At 41.3% G+C, this 23,556-nt stretch overlaps 1 protein-coding gene across 1 annotated transcript in view; it reads right to left on the minus strand.

Annotated features, from left to right (window-relative positions):
* Window positions 1-1,511: 1,511 nt before the first annotated feature.
* The window catches only part of LOC112250772 (melanopsin-A-like), an 89,429-nt gene continuing 67,384 nt past the window's right edge, over window positions 1,512-23,556 (minus strand). Inside the window, exons 7-10 of the mRNA XM_024421231.2 lie at window positions 22,431-22,538; window positions 14,931-15,126; window positions 14,668-14,838; window positions 1,512-2,629 (exon numbers count right to left, since the gene is read on the minus strand). Coding sequence (XP_024276999.1) covers window positions 2,396-2,629; window positions 14,668-14,838; window positions 14,931-15,126; window positions 22,431-22,538 — 709 coding nt within the window. The 3' untranslated portion in view covers window positions 1,512-2,395. The remainder of the gene's footprint in view (window positions 2,630-14,667; window positions 14,839-14,930; window positions 15,127-22,430; window positions 22,539-23,556) is intronic.

Raw genomic sequence — 23,556 nt, forward strand, 5'->3', positions numbered from 1 at the left:
ATAATACATTTCACACCTCAGAATGGTGGGTCACCATGTAGGACAGTTTCCCTTTCCCAAAACAGTATATGGATGCCACTGCCCACTGAGTTGCCAGTAAAACATAAACAAGCATACAAGATCTGACAAACAGGATTTCATGATTGAGCGCCAATGCAATTGCCAAGGAGTAATTTTATGGGCAATCAAGGGTATATTTACTCTGATGTATCAATCAGCAGGAAGTGTTTTTCCCACTTCCTGGGGACAAGGCTCAGTGGAAAACATCCTGTATCTCACTGAGGTACAGGGTGTTTTATCTGCTCATGCAGGCAGATAAATTGCAAACACTGGGGGGGTCATTTTCTGTTCGCATTCGAACATTCCAAATTGGAAAACAAAACAAACACCTCTTGCACTTCGCTCAATATTTTATGTTTTATGTTTATGAGCTATTATAGACTATGGTGAAATCTTTCATATTCTATAATATCATTATAGTCACATGTATTATAGTTGTGCTCTGTATTGAAACTCACTACAGACCCATTTTAGTGTAAGCTATTTAACAGCTGAGGTATAATCAACAATAATATCCCTTTTGCCCACCCATACAAGCACAGGTAAAATTGGATCCATCATCTGTTATTTCAACTGTTCCATTAGAGCAATTAGCTCCATAATGAATTGTCTGATACCGATTCTCGCATGAATTACAATCACAAAGACCCCCGCGGTACAGAAATATAAATACGTATGATTATCTTACTGTGGAAATCTTTTTAAAATATTGAAAATGTTGGAATTCAATACTTACTGGTAATAAATGTAGCTTCTTACAAAGCAAATTCAATTTTACACTGCGTTATTACAAGCATAATCTAAAAAGCAGGAGACCAAAATAAATAGGAGACCAGACACTCAACAGATGCACATGGACTGTTTACCTGTACATATGAATACTACTTCTTGTGTTCTCATTACAAGTGTTATCAATCACTCTCAACCATTGTGTCCTTTAGCCTGTCAGTCTATTTGGTTCCATCAAAACACAGTAGTATCAGTTAACACTAGTCTGGTGATTGAAGTCAGAGGAACAGATGAGAAACTGAGGCTGGAATTCAAATCCGCCATAGATAATGTTATTGCAGTGTCTTTGTTTACCAACTAAGCTACTGCCCATGGACCAACCACTTCTTATTCTGTAAACTGGACGCATCTACAATAGTTAAAACCATTCAGTGATTTTATTTGTCTGTGGGGAAAAGAGCTATACTGCGTGAATACAGCAATAGAATACTGTATTACCATCCAGAAGGAATTTGTCTTGCTCAATCAAATTGCAGGTTCTATCGAATTCAGCCCTGAGTGGTGGATTTATTGTGCAGCGTCCTACACATTCTAATGCTCAAGACATTTAAGGCCAGGGTATTGATTGAAGTCCTTAATGTGGGTCCAGGCTGTAGTCAGCCCAGATCCTGTCACACAGGCCATGGGCCTCGAGAAAGAATCTGGGCTGACTACAGCCTAGACCCACATTAAGGACTTCAATCAATACCCTGGACCAGTGGTTCTCCAACCTCTCCCCGGGGAACACCAGACTCTTCACAATTTTGTGGTAACCCTGAACTACTGTAACTCACCAGATTCACATAGTCAAGGGCTTGATGATTAATGTACTATTTGAATCAGGTGTGCAAGCTGTGGAATAGTTAAATTACATTGAACAGCTGGGGGTCCCCGGTGAGAGGTTTGAGAACCCCTGCCCTAGACAGCCTGACATTTCCAGCATCTCCCAGCTAAGATAGATCCCTCAGATAGCTATTTCCAGCTCAGCCTCTTTTAGTCATATCTGCATTACTTCACACAATAGTTCTACTTAATCGGTTTCAGCCTTTAGCAGATCTTAGATGAGGGGACCTGGGCTAGGGGAAATGTTTGAAATGGGTTTGAAACAGTTGGGCTGCTGTCTGATTTTACAGACGTCCTTACGATTGCAGCTCACTCAAGAGGACAAGGTGAAAGCTTAGCAGACAACACAACCAATCCCATTTCTGTAATTTGTCTGGTACCCATCCCCCCGCCTCCGTGTTGATGGCGGAGTACATTGATTTAGTTTTATGGTACTTTTCCCTGACATTTTGCAATGTGGTGTAGAGAACAGTATGTTGAGACCTGAAATTAGTTCCTGGTTCGGGGGCCCCATGGCGGCTGGATCCCCAAAGCGACCGCTTATGTCGCATGCTTGGAGCCGGCCCTGGTTTTACCACATTAACAAAGCAACAAAACAAAACCTTTTCACTAAAGAACGTACAGCAAGAGTATTCACATGGGGGTTAACTTGACTTGTAGAAAAGTTTCATGTTGAGTACAGACCCTGGCATTTATTATAATTTATCATGTACTGTGGTTGTGATCAGATGAGTGGTGTAGAGGCATCACTGGAAAGTGTTGACCTCTGCTGGACACTCTCCTGTGGCTCCTTAATAACAGACCCCACATCTATACTGCCATTGGATGGCCTTGTACGGGAACCACGGGAACTGGCCCTAAGGACAGGTAAGAAAGGGCTGGTCTCGGAGGTGATGACGATGCTGGGAATCTGGCCAATCATTCCTCTCGTTACGATGGCTTCTGACGAATCACCAGCCTGTCGAAGTCAAACAAAAGGTGAGATGAGAAACAATGAACATAAAATGCCAAATGATAGATTTTTGCACCCAATTATCTATGCAACATGGCAATTTGGATTCCTGGTTTCATATTATTTTCCCTAAAAGATGGTCTTGTATCCTTCGAAGCAAATCTCAAAGATATCTTTTCCTTTGTCTCCAGCAAAGTCATGTTTTTGGGGTATGGGAGAAAAGAGACAAAAGATAGAGCTAGAAACACCATATTTTATGACAAACAATTTATATACAGTATGTCCTCTACTATTAGCAACTGTAATTTCCTTTCTAGGGTAAATTAGTTGAAATTAAATAAACAGAACAGAACGAACGGAACATTACTTTTGTGCCTGACGGCGGGGCGGGTATTAAAGGCGCTACATGGTCAACCCGGTATTTGCATTGGCCAAGCAGCATTTACGGTGATACAGCCTCTACAGAAGTCAGGGCATTCAGACTTATGGCGCTTCGCGGCGCAGCGCAGAGCTGTCGAGTAGAACTGTTGTCAAGGGAGTGAGTTCGTATTTATATAGTGCCACCCACCCCCACCTATAGTCAACCAATCATGTCAATGGAGCCCTCGGCATTGTTACAACATTTGTGAGGCGCACAGGGATACAGTACCGAGTTCAATATTGCCTCTGCATGCCTCCAGACTCCTCAATTGCGTCACACCTTCTATAAGGAGCGTCAGACCACAATCCAGATCAAGCATAAATTGGCTTTAACACAGCTTTGGGACGGAAGTAACAGCTGGCAAGAAGTGCACAATATCTGTCTTATCGCCATGTTTATGGTTTGTAATGCTCATTACTTTAAACAAATGTACTATTAGAAATAATTTCATGTTTGTGTCGATTTGAATAATTCATGCTGTAGGTTAGACATTTTAATTTAAAATAAACCATGAGTCAACATCGCCTTACAATATTAATTGGACTAAAATTAATCACATCATCTCACTTCAATGGGAATGTAGTAAGAGATGTTTTTCACCATTTTCAATTACTATTCATACTTAGTCCTACCAACTAGGTGCCCTCCAGCTGTCCTTGCCATGCGCATTACTCATGTCTTGATAGAATAAACGTTTTTATACTTTTCACAAACGGCAAACTCATCATGCTCATCACATTTCTATGGTTTGGCCACCAGAATCATAATGATATATATATATATATATAAAAAGTGTTACTTTCACCAGCCTTACTTTCATTCCGACTCTCCTCCACCTACAATCTGTATATGTAACAATGCTCTGGTTACTTAAAGGGATACTTTGGCAATGAAGCCCTTTATCTACTTCCCCAGAGTCAAATGAACACATAGATACTATTTGTATGTCTCTGCATCCAGTTTGAAGGAAGTTAGAGGTAGTTTGATGAGCCAATGCTAACTGGAAGCCAGTCATTGTGCTAACAGTATTTAGCAATTGCGTAACACTAGTTAGCAACTTCCTTTTTTAATGAAATGTAACCCGTATTTTACCAGGTAAGTTGATTGAGAACACATTCTCATTTACAGCAACGACCTGGGGAATAGTTACAGGGATGAATGAACCAATTGTAAGCTGGGGATGATTAGGTGACCATGATGGTAGGTAGGTCAGATTGGGAATTTAACCAGGACACCAGGGTTAACACCCCTAGTCTTACAATAAGTACCATGGGATTTTTAGTGACCACAGAAAGTCAGGACACCCGTTTTAACATCCCATCTGAAAAACAGCACCCTATACAGGGAAATATTCCCAATCACTGCCCTGGGGAATTGGGATATTATTATTATTAGTATTAGCATCCGGTCTCCCATCCAGGACCAACCCTGCTTAGCTTCATAAGCAAGCCAGCAGTGGGATGCAGGGTGGTATGCTTCTGGTAAAGCAGAAACCAAAAATGAGTTCATCTGACTCTGGGGAAGTAGGAAAAGGGCTTCATTGTCAAAATCCCGAAGTATCCCTGTCAGACAAGAAGGTTACAGAAACAACAGTAGGGAGGTTTGTTGGGGAGAATGGGTGGGCACATAACCCAAACTTCTAGCAATCCAAAGGTTGCATATTCGAATTGTGTCAGGGACAACTTAAGTATCTTAGCTAATTAACAACTTTAGCTAACCACAGCCATAACTATTTGCAACTACTTAGCATGTTAGCTAACCCTTACCCCTAACCTAGCTAACATTAGCCACAAATGCTAACGGCAACCAGACTGTATGACCACTAAGACGCATGATACTGTAAGACTACTTCTCCACCACCGGACCATTCGTAACATATCATCAAATTGGAGGAAGTACTGTAATATATCATCAGAAATGGAGGGACTCAAGAAAAGTAATATAATGTGAATGAGTGTGAGAAAGTATTGTTGTCTCTGCAGCTCAGAGTGAAAGTCTGTCTCACGTCATTACAATCTGCCACTGCCGTTCCTGCTCTGACATTATCAGCACTGACTACAAATTAAAGAGCAAGTGGCAATATTTCTCCCCCTGTAGGCCTAGCCTGCCATGAGGCATGTCACAGAACAGTTAATTATGTCTCTCATTGATAAGGATGGTTAATCTGCTGTGACATTTGAGATTAAACTGCAGTGATTTAATAAGGCCGTGTCATCCACATGCCTGCTGTCTGCTCATGGCCAAACCCTGCCAGACCTCACAGGAATGCATTAGCATCCGTCAACACTAAACACACTGAGGCTAGGGCGGAAATAAAAATGATGAATCGTCTTTGGCCAAAGAAGACACTATGGGAACCCATCACCTAGCTGGGCTAAAAAAACAGGGAAGACATGTAATGTTATATTGCAGACTCAGCCAAGGTTTAGTAGTGCTGCTTTTTTGTCTATTGGAGGTAGGTAATGGCCACACTGGTCGATACAAAACAAGCAGAATTGACTGACACTTTTGACTCATTATGAGTACTTACAGCTAGAGGCAAGCTGCAGTCCCTGTGGCCTATACCTGTCATGGAAATGTCATTCAGAGCTCTAGAAGATACACAATTCAGGACTTTGAGGTTGGTTCCTGCTATCATAATGAGTGACATATTGTAATTATGCTGTGAGTCACTTCAATGTTACACTCAATTAAATACCAGTCACATGTAAGTAAAGTGTTTCTAACACAATTTAGCCTTCATCAAATATTTTATCTTGAATGGGCGGATGGCGACCACAATAATCAGTCCATGTGACACAGTATTACGCATCTCCAAACATCAAATCAAATCAAATCAAATTTTATTTGTCACATACACATGGTTAGCAGATGTTAATGCGAGTGTAGCGAAATGCTTGTGCTTCTAGTTCCGACAATGCAGTAATAACCAACAAGTAATCTAACTAACAATTCCAAAACTACTGTCTTATACACAGTGTAAGGGGATAAAGAATATGTACATAAGGATATATCAATGAGTGATGGTACAGAGCAGCATAGGCAAGATACAGTAGATGGTATCGAGTACAGTATATACATATGAGATGAGTATGTAAACAGAGTGGCATTGTTAAAGTGGCTGCATCTATCAAGTCACACCACAGATCAAGTCACACCACAGATCACTTGTTACCAAGGCCCAAAGCTTTTAGTCCATCTAAAACACTCAGGTTTAACTCAACCATTAAATTAAGAGGCAAAGAGGATTTTCTAATTCAACCTGAAAGATGTCCCTAAAATGTCCCTAAAAACCAACTAATCCCTTTGAAAATGGCCTATGTGGCATCAATATGAGTCAGAAACATTTATTCTAGTGTAAATATGGACTACAAAGTGTACTGTAAAAAGGATCATTTTGGTCATAGACATTCTCGCCTAAAACAGAGTTTGGAACGAGTAAATGAAGGTTGGGTTTGGATTACAATTATGTCAACAAATCATGCCCCCTTTTGCCAAGCTCCACATGCAAATCGCCTCTTCACTTCCCTTCATTGAATTGGGCTCCGTTGATTCATCGCCCCCAACATGTTCAAAGGATCATGGCCATTTTAGACTGAAAAGCCCTACACCGAATGACCATGAAATGCAGGATTTTGATTATCATTATCATTATCATCGCTAGCATAGCTGAAGTTCACTAGCTAGCTGGCTAATGTTAGCCTAACTCAATACAACTCAGATTTTGCTTGGAAACATGATAACATTTCAAAATAATATTTTTTTGTCATGATTGTGATGTGGCCAGATTGACTTTAGATGCACTATAACTTTAGACAGCTAACTAAGATTGAGGGAACCACTGTATCTTAGCTAGCTAACATTAGTATTGCTAGCTATTTTTGACTAACTTTGCTAGTAACAGTAATGGCAAAGTTGTTTCCTACTAATTTGCCTACTTTAGCAATATCATTGTATTTCCATGTCACTAAGTTAGTGTAATTTAGACGAAACAGTCACATTAGCCACCGAGGTGCAACCCATGTGAAGGGCAGAAATAAATATTGGATGTAGCCATGTTGCCACTAGCTAGCTCTTTTCTGACTACAACAGTTGACTAACTAGCAGCAACAAACTCAAACCAACCCAGGGCCATAGCAAGATATGTCACAGTTGGTTGCATAGTGAAACGGCTTCACCGGCCTCAATCTAATCCAACGGAGCCAGTCAGTCTACATCTGGAAAGCATTAAATCAGCTTCCAAACAAGATTATGTTATTTCTCAAGTTGTCTTATAATTGAGGGAGGATGACAATTGTTGACCCTGTTTTTCTGTTGTGCAAAGTGCAGAGTTGGGTGCCAGACTGATCTCCTGGTCCTGAACATTTTCTACCAGAAGGAGACCTACCAGAAGGAGTAAGGTGGGTATCATAACATGTCCGTCAATGTGATTGCAACGGTTTACCGACCTCCGAAAATCATTTCATTCACTGTTTCACTCGCTATTTTCACAACTTGTCAGACAAGACCTCAGAATAAAAGTGTGTCATGCGACACAAGTACCCTTGTGACACCTCCTCTGTTGTCTCGTTCGACTTATGAAAAGGACACGCCACTATGAGGCCTCTGATAGTGACTCCAACAAGGGCTGGTCATTTGTCTTGTGTAAAACGTTGTATTAAAAAATACCTGGCTTGATAAACTAGTAGGTTCATTCCCCAGCCAAGCAGATACAACTAGTAGAATACTTTTGGCTGTGAAATGTATTTGCAAAAAGCGTTGTCCTTTCTAAAGAACAAAATACAATTTACCACTTGGCTGTCTATTTTATCACCCTATCATAGGTACTCCCAGTCAACACCACCTTATACAATTGTCTTCTGCAGTTGTTCGAGAGATGTCCAGTTTGCAGCCGAACATGCAGCATAGAGAAGACCAGCAAGGGGGCACTCATTAGCATCATGCAGACACCCTCTCTGTGAGCGTTCCTATGAATGGAACAGTAGCCACATGTTGGCAAGTATCCAGCCAGCAACATTCACCTGTCAGCGGCAACAGCTTTCACATGGTCATCATTTGTACACATACAGATGGTAACCCACTTAATTTCTTTGATACATTTGATAACCCAATTGTGAAACATAATTTCATCTAAAAAGACACTATTCGTTGCTTATTTTTTAACTTTTTAGATGCATATAATGTCCAGGGCATAACCTAGTCTGGTGGAACCAGCCTGATTGTCTGAAGTGAAATAGAAAGGTAAACACAGTGATCAGGTTGGTTCCACCAGGTTATTCAAAACCACCTTTGATAATGTGATCAGTGCTCTGTATGTGTGTGTGTGTCATCTATCCCTAACTGCCATTGGTAATAGAACAGTGACTGTGTTCACAGATGCATGAGATGCAGCGAGACCTGGCACTGAACACATCCACAATGAGATGATCACAAATGTCCAGTAATAGCAACTCCCTTTTTTGTGCATCACTGCTGAACACTGCCTCAACTCTGCCTATTTCTACAGATTGGCTGGAGATGCTCAGTTGTTTGATGGGGAGACCATAATTGAATAGGTTTAATCTGTTTTTGCAATATGTTTGTGTGTCAGATATCACATATCCCTAACTGCCATTGGTAATAGAATAGTGACCGTGTATGTGTCAGTGGAGGCTGGTGACTTAAAAGAACAGGAGGATGGGAGACCCACGCTATAATCTAGGACCGCACGGAGACGACAAAGCATGTTTCAAAAATTGTGAAAGACTCATTATTTTAACCTAAAGCATTTAATAAAGACATTTATAGTACCATATTATGGGGAATAGGAATGAGAGGGCTACTTACATTTAGTTGGGAAGGGATCACAGCAGTGATTGTATGAGGGTATGAGGCATGAGTTGAGGTGTTCAGAGGTGTGATTTCAGTGCAGGACAGGGTTTGAGGTGACTAAAAGTATGTGTACACCTGCTTGTAAAACATCTCATTCCAAAATCATGTGCATTAATATGGAGTTGCTGCTATAACAGCCTGCACTCTTCTGGGAAGGCTTTCCACTAGATGTTGGAACATTGCTACGGGGACTTGCTTCCATTCAGCCATAAGAGCATTAGTGAGGTTGGGCACTTATGTTGGGTGATTAAGCCTGGCTCGCAGTCAGCGTTCCAATTCATCTCGAAGGTGTTCAATGGGTTTGAGGTCAGGGCTCTGTGCAGGCCAGTCAAGTTCTTCCATACAGACCTCGACAAACCGTCTAAAATGTCATTGTATGCTGTAGCATTAAGATTTCCCTTCATTGGAACGAAGGGGCCTAGCCCAAACCATGAAAAACAGCCCCAGACCACTATTCCTCTACCAAAACTTTACAGTTGGCACTATGCAATCGGGCAGTTAGCGTTCTCCTGGCATCCGCCAAACCCAGATTCGTCCGGCAGACTGCCAGATGGTAAAGCGTGATTCATCACTTAAGAGAACACGTTTCCACTGCTCCAGGGTCCAATAATACCCCTCTTGCCGATGCTTGACATTGCGCATTGTGATCTTAGGCTTGTGTGCGGCTGCTCGGCCATGGAAACCCATTTCATGACGCTCCCGTTATTGTGCTGACGTTGCTTCCAGAGGCAGTTTGAAACTTGGTAATGAGTGTTGCAACCAAGGACAGACGATTTTTACACGCTACGCACTTCAGCGCTTGGCAGTCCCATTCTGTTAGCTTGTGTGGCCTACCACCACGCGGCTGAGTCGTTGTTGCTCCTAGATGTTTCCACTCCCCCATAACAGCACTTACAGTTGACCGGAGAAGCTCTAGCATGGCTGTGTGCTCAATTTTATACACTCGTCAGCAACGGCTGTGGAAATAGCAGAGTCCACTAATTTGAAGAGGTATCCACATACTTTTGTGTATATAGTGATAGGCTACAAAAGCTATGGGACATTTATTTAAAAAATAAGTTTTATACTAGACCTAATAGCCTATTCGGGGAAAGAAGCAGGCTTGCTCTTGCCAATTGCTGAATGTAAAACAAGCCTACAGCAGCATAGAAAATGCATGTCGGGGAAAGTTGAGGAGAGAAAGTGCATTGTTGTGATAACGTTGTACCGATGCATTGCAAATAGTTGCACAGGACATACAGAGATGAGCACAGTGAAAAAGAAGACCCAAAGGAATTGACAAGCTTTAGAAAAATGGAAATCACTTATACCACTTAAGCAATGATGCAATGACATGCTGTGAAAGATGCAGGATAAATGGCAATTTTTGCTTTTGAATTGTTACATTTATATAAGAGTTACTATATTATTTTTCATTAAGCCTAGATGTACATGCATCCTACTGCATTGAAGTATTATTTGCAGTTGTCACTACGACAATGAACACTGAAAGCACTGAATGGTCACTCTGAACCAGTATCTGTGCGCTACATGCTGACTAGACGGGGGCCGCACATGTGTCCGTGTGCAGCATCCACACCAGTCGCAATCAGGACATGCAGGTTGTAATATCAAAACGAACTCTGAACCAACTATATTCATTTGGGGACAGGTCGAAACACATTAAACATTCATGAACATTTAGCTAGCTAGCTTGCTGTTGCTAGCTAATTTGTCCTGGGATATAAACATTGGGTTGTTCTTTTACCTGAAATGCACAAGGTCCTTTTTTTCTGTATCTTTGTAGAATTTTTACCCATTGAGTCAACACAAAATCATGTGTTCTCTACTCTGACAATTAATCTACAGATAAAGGGGAAACCTAGTTAGTTTCTAGTAATCTCTTCTTCTTCTGTGGACTTTATATGGCGGTTGGCAAGCACTACCAACTGGACTGGAGTGTGGACCTCAGTACATATTTCAATCACCCACGTGGGTATATGCTCCTAAAAACCAATGAGGAAATGGCAGAGATGGGACTTGCAGCACGTCATGCATCAAAAATAGAACCAAATTCTATTTTAGTGCCTGGCTACGCATACGCACACGAGCAGTTTGGATGAAATTATTGAATAACATGTATGTATACATTTATTTTGCAATGCTCGCACACGCAACGTGTTAGAGACCTCGTGAATTTCTTGTGGTACCTTCCTTATAGGCAGAGGCAAGTAGGATGCATTGATCAGTTGATTGACAGGTGCAGGACTCTAAAAGGATAAACGTTCCTCTAGTATGGATGCTCACCAATGTTATATAGTTATGTAGCCTATAGTTTATCATTATAGTTATTGTTACAGTTATTGGCTTGCTGGATGGCCTGGGCCTTAAAGAACTCTACCACAACACAAGTAACGTTATTATCATAACGGAACTAGCCTACTAGTAGGTCTGTCTAGCTAACGATAGTGAGCTTGAATTAAATAAATATAAAATGACACTTATACACTTGTTTACCTGACTTTTATACTTTATAAATGGACTCTTTCAAATAATTTAATCTGGAAAGTTTGCCACCAGCACACTGCAGTAGGGAAGTAAAGTGGAAGTCGAATCCATAATTTCAATTGTTTTGCTGTGCACATAGCACATACAGTAGGATCTGAGGGCCCATGCTGAATCTTTTTAGCCTCAAAAGGCGGAAGGGGCATTGTCGTGACCTCTTCACGACTGTGTTGATGTGTGTAGACCATGATAGCTCCTTAGTGATGTGGACAAAGAGGAACTTGAAGCTCTGGACCTGTTCCACAACAGCCCCGTCGGTGTGGATGGGGGCGTGCTCGGCCCTCCATTTCCTGAAGTCCACGATCAGCTCCTTTGCCTTCCTGATGATGTGGAAGAAGTTGTTGGTGTTTAATCTCAGGGTCCATATTTTAGTGATGAGCTTGGAAGGTACAATGGTGTTGAACAATGAACAGCATTCTCACATAAGTGTTTGTACAGGTGGGAAAGGGCAGTGTGGAGTGCAATAGAGATTGTGTCGTCTGTGGATCGGTTGGGGCGGTATGCGAAGTGGAGTGGGTCCAGAGTGTCTGGGATGATGGCGTTGATGTGAGCCATCACCAGCCTTTCAAAGCATTTCATGGCTACAGATGCGAGTGCTATGGGGTGATAGTCATTTAGACAGGTTACCTTGGTGTTTTTGGGCACAGGGACTATGGCGTTCTGCTTGAAACATGTAGGCATTACAGACGGTCAGAGAGAGGTTGAAAATGTCAGTGAAGACACTGGTCAGCGAGTACATATCCTGGTAATCCGTCTCGGCTCTGTGGCCTTGTTAATGTTAACCTGTTTAACTTTTTACTGCAATGGGCTAAATCAGGGTCACACAGAGTATTTCTTGGTCGTCTTAAACAAATCTATTTTGAAACAAACGAAAACACCTCAGACATATGGTTATGGGCTATAAAAAAAGAAGACACCTGTACCAGATATAGAGTTGAAATGTATTACATTTTGAGTTTACATCCCAATAATACACTTCATATACATCTCAGAAGACTGAAATATAACAAAACCGTTTCACATTGAAACACCGGATTTTCAGCAGCTTTTTTGAGAGAATGTTTATTAATTATGAAATATATTAATAATGTTTCACCCATGAGGCCACTAGGTAATTTGACTGCAGAAAATGGCTTCGGAGACTGTGATCACACAGTAGTCCGGAAAAGCTGGTGCTCTAATGCATTTCAGATAGAGCATAAACCAGCATTGGCCGACCCCTACCCCATTAGAAGTTCAAATCGGAGATAGAAAGTGTAGGCTCTATCGATGATAGAAATAATGACATTCTAATGCATGTTGTCGTGTGAATTTGGATGGGGGGGGGGTTATAGCCTATAGCCTATCAGTCTAATCAAAGTGTAGACAATAGAACATCACGTATTTGAGTGTTTGAGTGTATAATGTCGGCTGTGGCTTCGTTACCTTGTCATGGACACTGCATCCAATGGCAGTGTCTGCGATATGGTAACGCAAGGAGCTGCTTGTGACGGCTCTAACACGGCTCCACCTCCAGATCAACTGATATGTGGATGTCGGCTAGCACGGATCTGATAGAATCTAGTACCTTGGGGGGGTCAAACCTCTGAATACTGTAATACTGCAGCTCCAACCCAGATGAAAGGCTTTTCAGAGTGAGTGAACAAGGGCAAATGCACCAAAGGGGGACAGTTAATGAACAGTGAGATCGAATCTCTGTCAATAATTGTATCATCATTTTATAACAATATGTTGTAAAGACATTTCCTGGAGTGATTTTCAGTTGATCCGTTGTAACATCCTGTCTGTAATGAGGTGCCAGATTAGTTTAGGAGTCATGCGATTGGCTCACACAAATCCAGGGTTGCATTCCAAGCCAAAATAAGGTTTAATTAACCCCCTAAAATCTATTAACGGACCGGTGTGTCAATGTAAGAAACATTATAAAAGATCCCATCAAAATCCATCAGTTTAAGTTAGATAGCTGTTTTTTTGCATGGGCTGCGTCTCAATCCACCACATCCTCCTGTGTCGCCCTTCCGCAATCTGATGTGGAAAATGACAGAGCTACAGAGCTGTGTGTCAGCCCAGAAGACATCCCGAAAATCTGTATTCGCGCGAAAACATCTGTAGCATCTGAGCGGTTTGGCCTAATAATATGACCACTCCATTGAAAGGGGAGACTCTCACAAATATGGTGGTGTTCACCGTTTTGTTCTACGATCCCCACAAGCCCTACAGGACTCGTCTGAAGTCGGTAACGCTGATGTGCCAACTTTTGTCTGTAGCATCCAAAACATTTGGGCTACAAACTAAAGGTAACCCATACAAATGAATGGAAGTATGGAAATAGTTTTGTGCCAAAAAGAAAAAAGGGTTCAATATTTCGTGGGCTTTATTATATCTCCTAGATATAGGACATACACTTCAAAACTGTATTACTTACGATTTATTTTCTTTTTCTATTTTATGAATGTGTTATTTCACACTTTTCTATGGGCTATAGTAGTAAAGGCCAAATTCAATATTTTATAAAGGCCAACGGCTTAGCATTTAGATTTGTGGCAGATTAGAGAGAAATCCTTTCTGATGGAAATTTGGACTTAGTTCTTGCCTAGTCTTATTGCATTACAGTAAAGACAGATTGGTGAAGCTGTTTTCAAGTGTGTTACTGTTTGATTAGGTGTTTCTCAGGTAGAGGCACTGAATATTAGGTACCATTGGTGAGATTAACGTGTATTGATGTTAGGAGTAGAGCATGTGATAGAATTAAAAGTGTCTCAATAATAACTAAATAATAATACAGAATCATAATGTATACCAGTAAGTAATATGCTATTCATTAATCTAAATGTTGATAATATGATCTGTGTGCTCTATTGTCTGATATCTGATCTGAGTTTGATTGGTTATACCTAGGAATTCATATAGGGGCGCATGGGGCTTCCCAGGTCACTCATTACAAGTGACTTGAAGCCGAAGCTACATCTCTGTGTGATGTATTTCTATACTTCAGGATTATAACACATAAGTGCAAGTGAGGTGAGATTTTTTTTTAAAACTTGATGTTGACTCTTACTGACCTCTACTGTGTTAGACAACCATTCACACTGTTCTGCCTTTAGAGCCCAAAATATCCTCTGCGCATTCAGAACATTGTCAAACATGTGGAAGGGAACAGAGAGTAGGCTTGCCGCTTGACTTGACCTTGCCCTGATGTGTTAGTTACCTTCTCAAAAATGCCAGAGTCGTTGCTCTTCATCTTGGAGTTGAAGCTGGAGGAGCTGTAAGGCTTGAGGGCTGGTAGCTCGGTTGTGTCCTTGCTGATATCACAGGACACCTGGCGGCTAGCCGGCCTGGAGCCCATACTGGAGAGGTCAGCCTCAGTATCTGTCCAGCCCTGGGAGAAGGACCATTACATAACCGTCAGATAGACACCTGGACAGACAGACAAACAGACACATACATGTATCGGGACATATTTATCCGTACCGATTCGCTGTCGGAGGCGGAGGAGAGGTGGGACTTGACGGTGCTGGTGCGGCGTAAGCGATCGCTGATGTCGGAGGTCTGGCTGGTGACAGTAGAGCGTCTGGTGGACATGAAGCTGCTGTCGGTGGAGCGCAGGTCACGTCTATGTACACACAGCAACACACCCAGACATGGGATGTACTTGGCTATGGCCATCCTGAAGACAGAAGGGAGCGGGGAAAATAAGGAGATGTACCCACATGAAAAAATACTACAGTTTACTATCGAATACCACAGTACTTAGTATCCCTTGATCATGTGTAGTACTTTTATTATAGAATGTCAGTTTCCCAACCCTGGTCCGCAAGTACCCCCAACAGTTCACGTTTTTGTTGTAGCCCTTGACAAACACACCTCCTTAAGCTCATTGAGTGCTTGATGAGTAATTGACAAGTTGAATCAGGTGTCCTTGTCCATGGTTGCAATAAAAACAAATGTGCTGTTGGGGGTACTCGACGACCGGGGTTTGGAAACACTCCTGTAGAATACTACAGTAAATACTACTGTATTATCCACACAAAAAACACTGTAGTAAATACTACAGTAATGGCCGCAAAAACAGTACACTTTTTAAACTATAGTAAATACTGCAATATTGCATTTGCAAATATCACAATTTATGCCACCCATAAGTGAGAAACTTACATGCCAATATGAGGTATTGTAAGTAGACACAGTATGTACATGAAGGTAAAGTGACTAGGCATCAGGATTAGGGCTGTTGCGGTGACCATATTACTGCCACACCTGCAGTCATGAGTCATGACCGCAGTACAATTCCACGTGACCGATGAGTCACTGTAATATCCTCTTATGCACTCTGGACATGCTTTTTTAGTGCCCAACTTGCTGACTACCATCAGGTCCTAATAGGCTGGAACTCAGTTTTCTATTGTCCCTCTAACCACTCTGACATCAATGCAAATGCCGTCGAAAATCACATCAAACACACATCAACAAAACAGTAGGCCTACAGTACTTTTAAAACTCACCTCACTGAAGGCTAATCAATTTGAAGAAAGAACTTCAACAGCAGGTTGAAACTGAGTGTAAAACATATTGTTTCAAAGCCTAACAACGAAATGGACAGTGCTTTCTAAGATGATGATTCATTCAAAACAACCATATGCATATTAGAGCTTATGCACATGATCAGGATAGATATTAATAAGAGTAAAATAAAGGACAGAGTAGCAGCAGCAGCAGCAAATGATGAGTGTAAAAATGTGTGTGTAATATGAGTGTTTGTCTTGTGTCAGTCTGAGTGTGTGTGTTATGTGTGTGTGGGCATATGTAGCGTATGTGTGTGGGTTTTGTGTGGGAGTGTCAATGTAGTGTGTGTGAGTGTGTATATGGTTTGTATATATAGTCTAGTGAGTGTGCGTAGGGTCAGTGACTAGCCAGGGGCCTGATGTATCATGTCAGAGGAAATTATGACTAACACTGAAAACCTCTGGACATTCAGTACTTCAGTGGCCTTCCATTCTAACCCCCTCTCACCGGCTGTGTATTCATGTTACCTGATGAAATTGCTATACAATATAATCTTGTTGACATCTGATGCACAGTCAAATGTCATCAAAAAAAATCAACACAGCAAAGCTCTCCCTCTCTGCCATGCCCAAATTTTATTGCTGCTGATGATATCTGGAAATTTGCATGTACACCCTGGCCTGTCTACTGTTGCTAGACCCAATTCTGATTTGTTCTCAGATCTCGGGCTTCACAGATTTCTGCCCTCGGAAAACCTTGGGTTTTCTTCAAGTTAACACTAGAAGCTTATTACCTGAAATGGATCAATTGAAAGTCTGGGTTCACAGCTCCAATCCAGATGTGTTGGTCATTACTGAGACATGATTAAGAATGAGTGTTCTAAAACACTGATTTGAATATTTCTGGTTATAACCTTCTTCTGCAAGACAGATCTTCCAAAGGTGGTGGAGTGGCAATCTTTACCAAGGAACACCTTCAGTGCTCGGTTGTCTCCACCAAGTCTGTCCCCAAACAATCTGATTTGCTGGTTTTAAGCATTCATCTTTCAAATAGCTCTTTGTTGACTGTTGCTGGGTTTTCAAATCAAATCAAATTGTATTGGTCACATACACGTGATTAGCAGATGGTATTGCTCTGAGCTCATCAACTTTGTTATCCAAAGACTGAACATTAGCAAATAATATACACGGAAGCGGTGGGTGGTGTGCACACCTACTAAGAATCAGCTTGATTCCCTTTGTCGAAGATGCTTGGACCTTCTTTTTTTATACTTTCAGTGGTTTTGTTAACTAGTATGCCCCCATAAAGAAAATTAGAATTAAAAACAGGTTCAGATTTTTGTTCAACACAATTTGGCGAAAGGCTCAGCACACAAATACTTAGGCTGACTGGCAAATGGGAAATAAGTTCAGGCAAATAGGAAATAAGTGCACTCAGGCTATCCGGAAGGCCAAAGTCAGTTGCTGTACTTTAAGGAGCAGTTCTCTCTCTGTGGGTCTAACCCCAAAAAGTTCTGGAAAATGGTGAAAGACCTAGAGAATTAACCCTCCTCTTCACAGCTGCCCATGTCCCTTAATGTTGATGATGTGGTTGTTACTGACAAGGAGCGTATGTCCCTTAATGTTGATGATGTGGTTGTTACTGACAAGGAGCACATGTCCCTTAATGTTGATGATGTGGTTGTTACTGACAAGGAGCGTATGGCTGAGCTCTTTAATCGTCACTTCAAGTCAGGATTCCTATTTGACTCAGCCATGCCTCCTTGCCCGTCCAACACTTCCTCTTCTCCCATTCCTTCTAATGCCCTGATGCACAGCTTCTCCCTGCAGGCAGTCACTGAGTCTGAGGTGCTAAAAGAGCTCCATAAACCTGACCCAAAAAACATATGGGTTAGATGGTTTAGAACTTTTATTCTTTAAGGTTGTAGCCCCTACCATTGCTGAGCCTCTCTCTCACATTTTTTACCTGTCTCTCCTATCTGGGGAGGCTCCCAGTGCTTGGAAGGCAGCCACGGTGGGTCCTTTATTTAAAGGGGGAGATCAAGCTGATCGTAACAGTTATAGGCCAATTTCTATCTTGCCTTGTTTATCAAAAGTGTTGGAAAAATGTGTCAATTATCAACGGACTGGCTCAGCCACTGCCTGTCACCAAGGGAGTACCCCAAGGCTAGATCCTAGGCCCCACACTCTTCTCAATTTACATCAACAACATAGCTCAGACAGTAGGAAGCTCTCAACAAAGCTTTTTTAGTGTCCAACAAATTTTCTTTGCCCTTAACCTTGTTCTGAACACCTACAAAACAAAGGTTACGTGATTCAGTAAGAAGAATACCCACTACCAGTGTAATTACTACCTCTGAGGGTTCAGAGCTTGAGGTAGTCACCTCACACAAGTACTTGGGAGTATGGCTAAATGGTACACTGTCCTTCCGTCAGCATATATCCAAGCTGCAGGCTAAGGTTACATCTAGACTTGGTTTCCTCTATCATACCTCCTTCACCCCAGCTGCCAAACTAACCCTGATTCAGATTACTTATCCTACCCATGCTACATTACGGAGATGTAATTTATAGATTGGCAGGTAAGGGTGCTTTCGAGTGGCTAGATGTTCTTTACCATTCGGCCATCAGATTATCCACCAATGCTCCTTATAGGATACATCTCTGCACTCTATACTAAACTGGCCATCTCTGAATACCCGACGCAAGACCCACTGGTTGATGCTTATTTATAAAACCTTCTTAGGCCTCATGCCCCCCTATCTGAGATACCTACTACAACCCTCATCCTCCATTATACAACACCCGTTCAGCCAGTCGCATTCTGTTAAATGTCCCCAAAGTACACATGTCCCTGGGTCATTCCTCTTTTCAGTTCGCTGCAGCTAGTGACTGGAACGAGCTGCAAAAAAACACTCAAACTGGACAGTTTTATCTCCATCTCTACATTCAAAGACTCAATCATAGACCCTTTTACTGACACTTGTGGCTGCACCTCGTGATTATTGTCGTCTCTACCTTTTTGCCCTTGTGCTGTTATCTGTGCCTAACAATGTTTGTACCATGTTTGTGCTGCTACCATGTTGTGCTGCTGCCATGTTGTGTTGCTTCCGTATTGTTGTCATGTTGTGTTGCTACCATGCTGTGTTGTCATGGGTTGCTGCCATGCTCTGTTGTTGTCTTAGGACTCTCTTTATGTAGTGTTGTGGTGTTGCTCTTGTCGTGATGTGTGTTTTGTCCTACATTTTTATTTGTAATCCCCCGTCCCTGCAGGAGGCCTTTCGCCTCTTGGTAGGCAGTCATTGTATGTAAGAATTTGTTCTTAATTGACTTGCCTAGTAAATCAAAGTTTAATAAAAATACTGCATGTTCACTACCAGTCAGAAATGGGGCGGCAGGGTAGCCTAGTGGTTAGAGTGTTGGACTAGTAAACAAAAACGCAAGTTCAAATGCAAGTTAACCCACTATTCCTAGGCCGTCATTGAAAATAAGAATTTGTTCTTAACTGACTTGCCTAGTTAAATAAAGGTAAAAAATAAAATAAAATAAAAAAGCCTTAGAACACCTACTCATTAAAGGGTTTTTCTTAATTTTTTGTTATTTTCTACATTGTAGAATAATAGTGAAGACATCAAAACCATGAAATAACACATATGGAATCATGTAGTAACCAAAAAAGTGTTAACCTCTTGATCCTACTTGAGACGCAGACGTCCCAACTAGAGCTCTGGAAATGCAAATGTGCTACGCTAAACGCTAATAGTATTAGTTAAAACGCAAACGTTCATTAAAATACACATGCTTGGTATTGAAATAAAGCTACACTCGTTGTGAATCCAGGCACCGAGTCAGATTTTTAAAATGCTTTTCGGCGAAAGCATGAGAAGCTATTATCTGATAGCATGTAACACCCCAAAAGACCCGTAGGGGATGTAAACAAAAGAATTAGCATAGTCGGCGCTACACAAACCGCACAATAAAATATAAAACATTCATTACCTTTGACCATCTTCTTTCTTGGCACTCCTTGATGTCCCATAATCAATACTGGGTCTTTTTTTGGATTAAATCGGTCCATATATAGCCTAGATATCGATCTATGAAGACTGTGTGATAAACGGAAAAAAATAGCGTTTCATAACGTAACGTCATTTTTTAAAAGTTAAAAAGTCGACAATAAACTTTCACAAAACACTTCGAAATACCTTTCTAATGCAACTTTAGGTATTACTACACGTTAATAAGCTATAAAAATCATCAGGAGGCGATGTAAATTCGATAGCTGGTCGTGTGGAAAAAATGTCCGGAAAAACACAGAGACGATGCATCAAGTTGGTGGTCGGAGGGAATCGGTTCCCTTTGGTCGAATCTACCAAGAATCAAATCAGAATCAAATGAGAAGACTCTATACATCCTGTGGAAGCTGTAGGTACTGCAACCTCGGCCTCATTTAATACGGTTCACCTTTAACAATGGGTTTTAGAAACGTCTGAGTGTTTTCTATCCACACATACTAATCATATGCATATACTATATTCCTGGCATGAGTAGCAGGACGCCAAAATGTTGCGCGATTTTTAACAGAATTTTCGAAAAAGTAGGGGGGAGGCTTAAGAGGTTTTAAACAACTCAAAATATATTGTATATTTGAGATTCTTTAAATAGCCACCCTTTGCCTTGATGACAGCTTTGGACACTCTTGGCATTCTCTCAACCAGCTTCACCCTGAATGCTTTTCCAACCGTCTTTAAGGAGTTCCCACATATGCTGAGCACTTGTTGGCTGCTTTTCCTTCACTCCGCTGTCCAACTCATCCTAAACCATCTCAATTTTGTTGAGGTCTGGATATTGTGTAGGCCAGGTCATCTGATGCAGCACTCCATCACTCCCCTTCTTAGTAAAATAGCCCTTACACAGCCTGGAGGTGTATTGGGTCATTGTCTTGTTGAAAAACAAATGATAGTCCCACTAAGCTCAAACCAGATGGGATGGTGTATCGCTGCAGAATGCTGTGGTTGCCATGCTGGTTAAGTGTGCCTGAATTCTAAATAAATCACTGACAGTGTCACCAGCAAAGCACTTCTACACAATAACACCTCCTCCTCCATGCCTTACGGTGGGGAAATACACATGCAGAGATCATCCGGTTACCCAAACCTCATCTCACAAAGACATGGCGGTTGGAACCAAAAATCTCCAATTTGGACTCCAGACCAAAAGACACATTTCCACCGGTCTAATGTCCATTGCTCGTGTTTCTTGGCCACTAGCAAGTCTCTTTTTCTTATTGGTGTCCTTTAGTAGTGGTTTCTTTGCAGCAATTCAACAATGAAGGCCTGATTCACACAGTCTCCTCTGAACAGTTGATGTTGAGATGTGTCTGTTACTTGAACTCTGTGAAGCATTTCTTTGGGCTGCAATTTCTGAAGCTGGTAGCTCTAATGAACTGAGTCTTCCATTACTATGGCGGTCCTCATGAGAGCCAGTTTCATCATCACGCTTGATGGATTTTGCGACTGCACTTGAAGAAACTTTCAAAGCTCTTGAAATATTCCGTATTGACTGACCTTCATGTCTTAAAGTAATGATGGACATTCGTTTCTCTTTGCTTATTTGAACTGTTCTTGCCATAATGTGGATTTAGTATTTTACCAAATAGGGCTATCTTCTGTATGCCCCCCTACCTTGTCACAACACAACTGATTGGCTCAAATGCATTAAAGGAGGAAAGAAATTCCACAAATTAACAAGTCACACCTGTTAATTGAAATGCATTCCAGGTGACTACCTCATAAAGCTGGTTGAGAGAATGCCAGCTGTCATCAACGCAAAGGAAAGGCTATTTGAAGAATCTCAAATCTATTGATTGATTTGTTTAAGACTTTTTTTCATATGATTCCATATGTGTTATTTCATCGTTTCGATGTCTTCACTATTATTCTACAATGTAGAAAATTGTAAAAAAGAAGGAACCCCTTTGAATGAGTAGGTTTTCTAAACCTTTTGACCAGTAGTGTACATCCAACACATAAGCAATAATTTACCTTGAGCTGTGAACCTTAATTACTAAAAACCAAAAAGTACACAGTGGTAAAGAATCTAGGTCCCCTATATATTCATTTAGAATCCTTCCTGTGTGGTGAGAATATTATAATGATGTCCAGTTGAGTTAATATCCAGGTTTTTGAGTGATTGTAGAGTGGAGAGTTTAGTCTGATCGCTAGCTAACAGAGGCTATACCCTTTCTGTCTCTCAGATTTGATAGATTCTCATGGGATGGAATGGTTCACTGGGGTAGTATCACATTAGTGTAATAAAAAACAAAAAAATAGCTCTGACTTTTGTTGCTCAACGGAATTCCCAAATGGGGTTCGGCTGCGTAAGAAGATTTGACTCATAATGCAACAATAGAAAGAATAGAAACCAATAGGTTTGATCTTTAATCTTTGCGACAGCAAGACTGCAGTACCTGTACTTGGGGTGGGTGATGGCATAGATGATGGGGTTGTGAATGGCTGAAGCCTTGGCGATCACAGCAGGAACTGAGTTCATGTATGGGGTCAGAAAATCTGCATACCTACAGGAGACATGGAGAAGACAGGAAGAGAAGGCTGGTAAGCTGTGAGGCAGAATAATACAATATATAAAGTACCTGAATGGTCAAGGTTTGAAAATGTCGCTGCGGCATTGTAGTATTTGTATAGAAAGAAGTGATTTTATAAGGGTGTATACAGATTTAATTTTCTACAGCATGAAAACACTCCTGCAGCAATAGGAAATTATTCATTATAATCCACATAATAATTTACAACACATTTTTAGAGGTTACTACATTTTTCATAATGGAAAATCAAGTCAGAAATTTCAAAGTGGAAATACTTCAGAAGCCTTTTTAAACCTCAAATACACTACAAGTTGTACATTTCCTGTGTCTTTGCACTGTGACAGGGGAGCTCACGGACATACAGACACTATACAGATGTAAGATCTTAATTTCATCACCATGTTGCAGGAGAACTTTCCTGCAACACATTACATTTTTACCCTGAAGTGCATTTGAGGTTTAAAAAAGCTTCTGAAGTTTGTAATTTCCTCTTTGATATTTCTGACTTGAATTTCCCTTACGAAAAATGTAGTAATCCCTACAAAAATGTTTATGAATTATAATCCACATAATAATTCACATTTCCTATTGCTGCAGGATTGTTTTCATGCTGTGTAAAACTGCCTCAAATTCAGATCCTACGTCTCGGTGGAGCAAGAGCTCTGGTCGGCCAATATTCAAGATGACCCCATCCTAGGGTTGGATTTCCTCAGTCAAGTGGGAGCATGTCTAGATGTTGGAATGCTTAAACCCCAGATGAAAGACCCCGTTATGGGACTGCAGAGCAGTGGAAAGAGGCAACGGCAGCCGCAGGTGACTCGGCAGGAATTTGTGGCAGACAGCCCCACAAAGATCCTTCCCCAGATGAGAAGGAGCAGCTAAAGAGGTTGTGTGTGCCCCAGCAGGTGACCAGTTGCACGATGGACGTACCTTCGGAAGCTACCCAACAAGCTGTGCAGGAACTATGGAAGAGGTGTTCGGAAGTGCTGGA

This window comes from Oncorhynchus tshawytscha, linkage group LG01, assembly GCF_018296145.1.
Source record: "Oncorhynchus tshawytscha isolate Ot180627B linkage group LG01, Otsh_v2.0, whole genome shotgun sequence".
Lineage (NCBI taxonomy): Eukaryota > Metazoa > Chordata > Actinopteri > Salmoniformes > Salmonidae > Oncorhynchus > Oncorhynchus tshawytscha.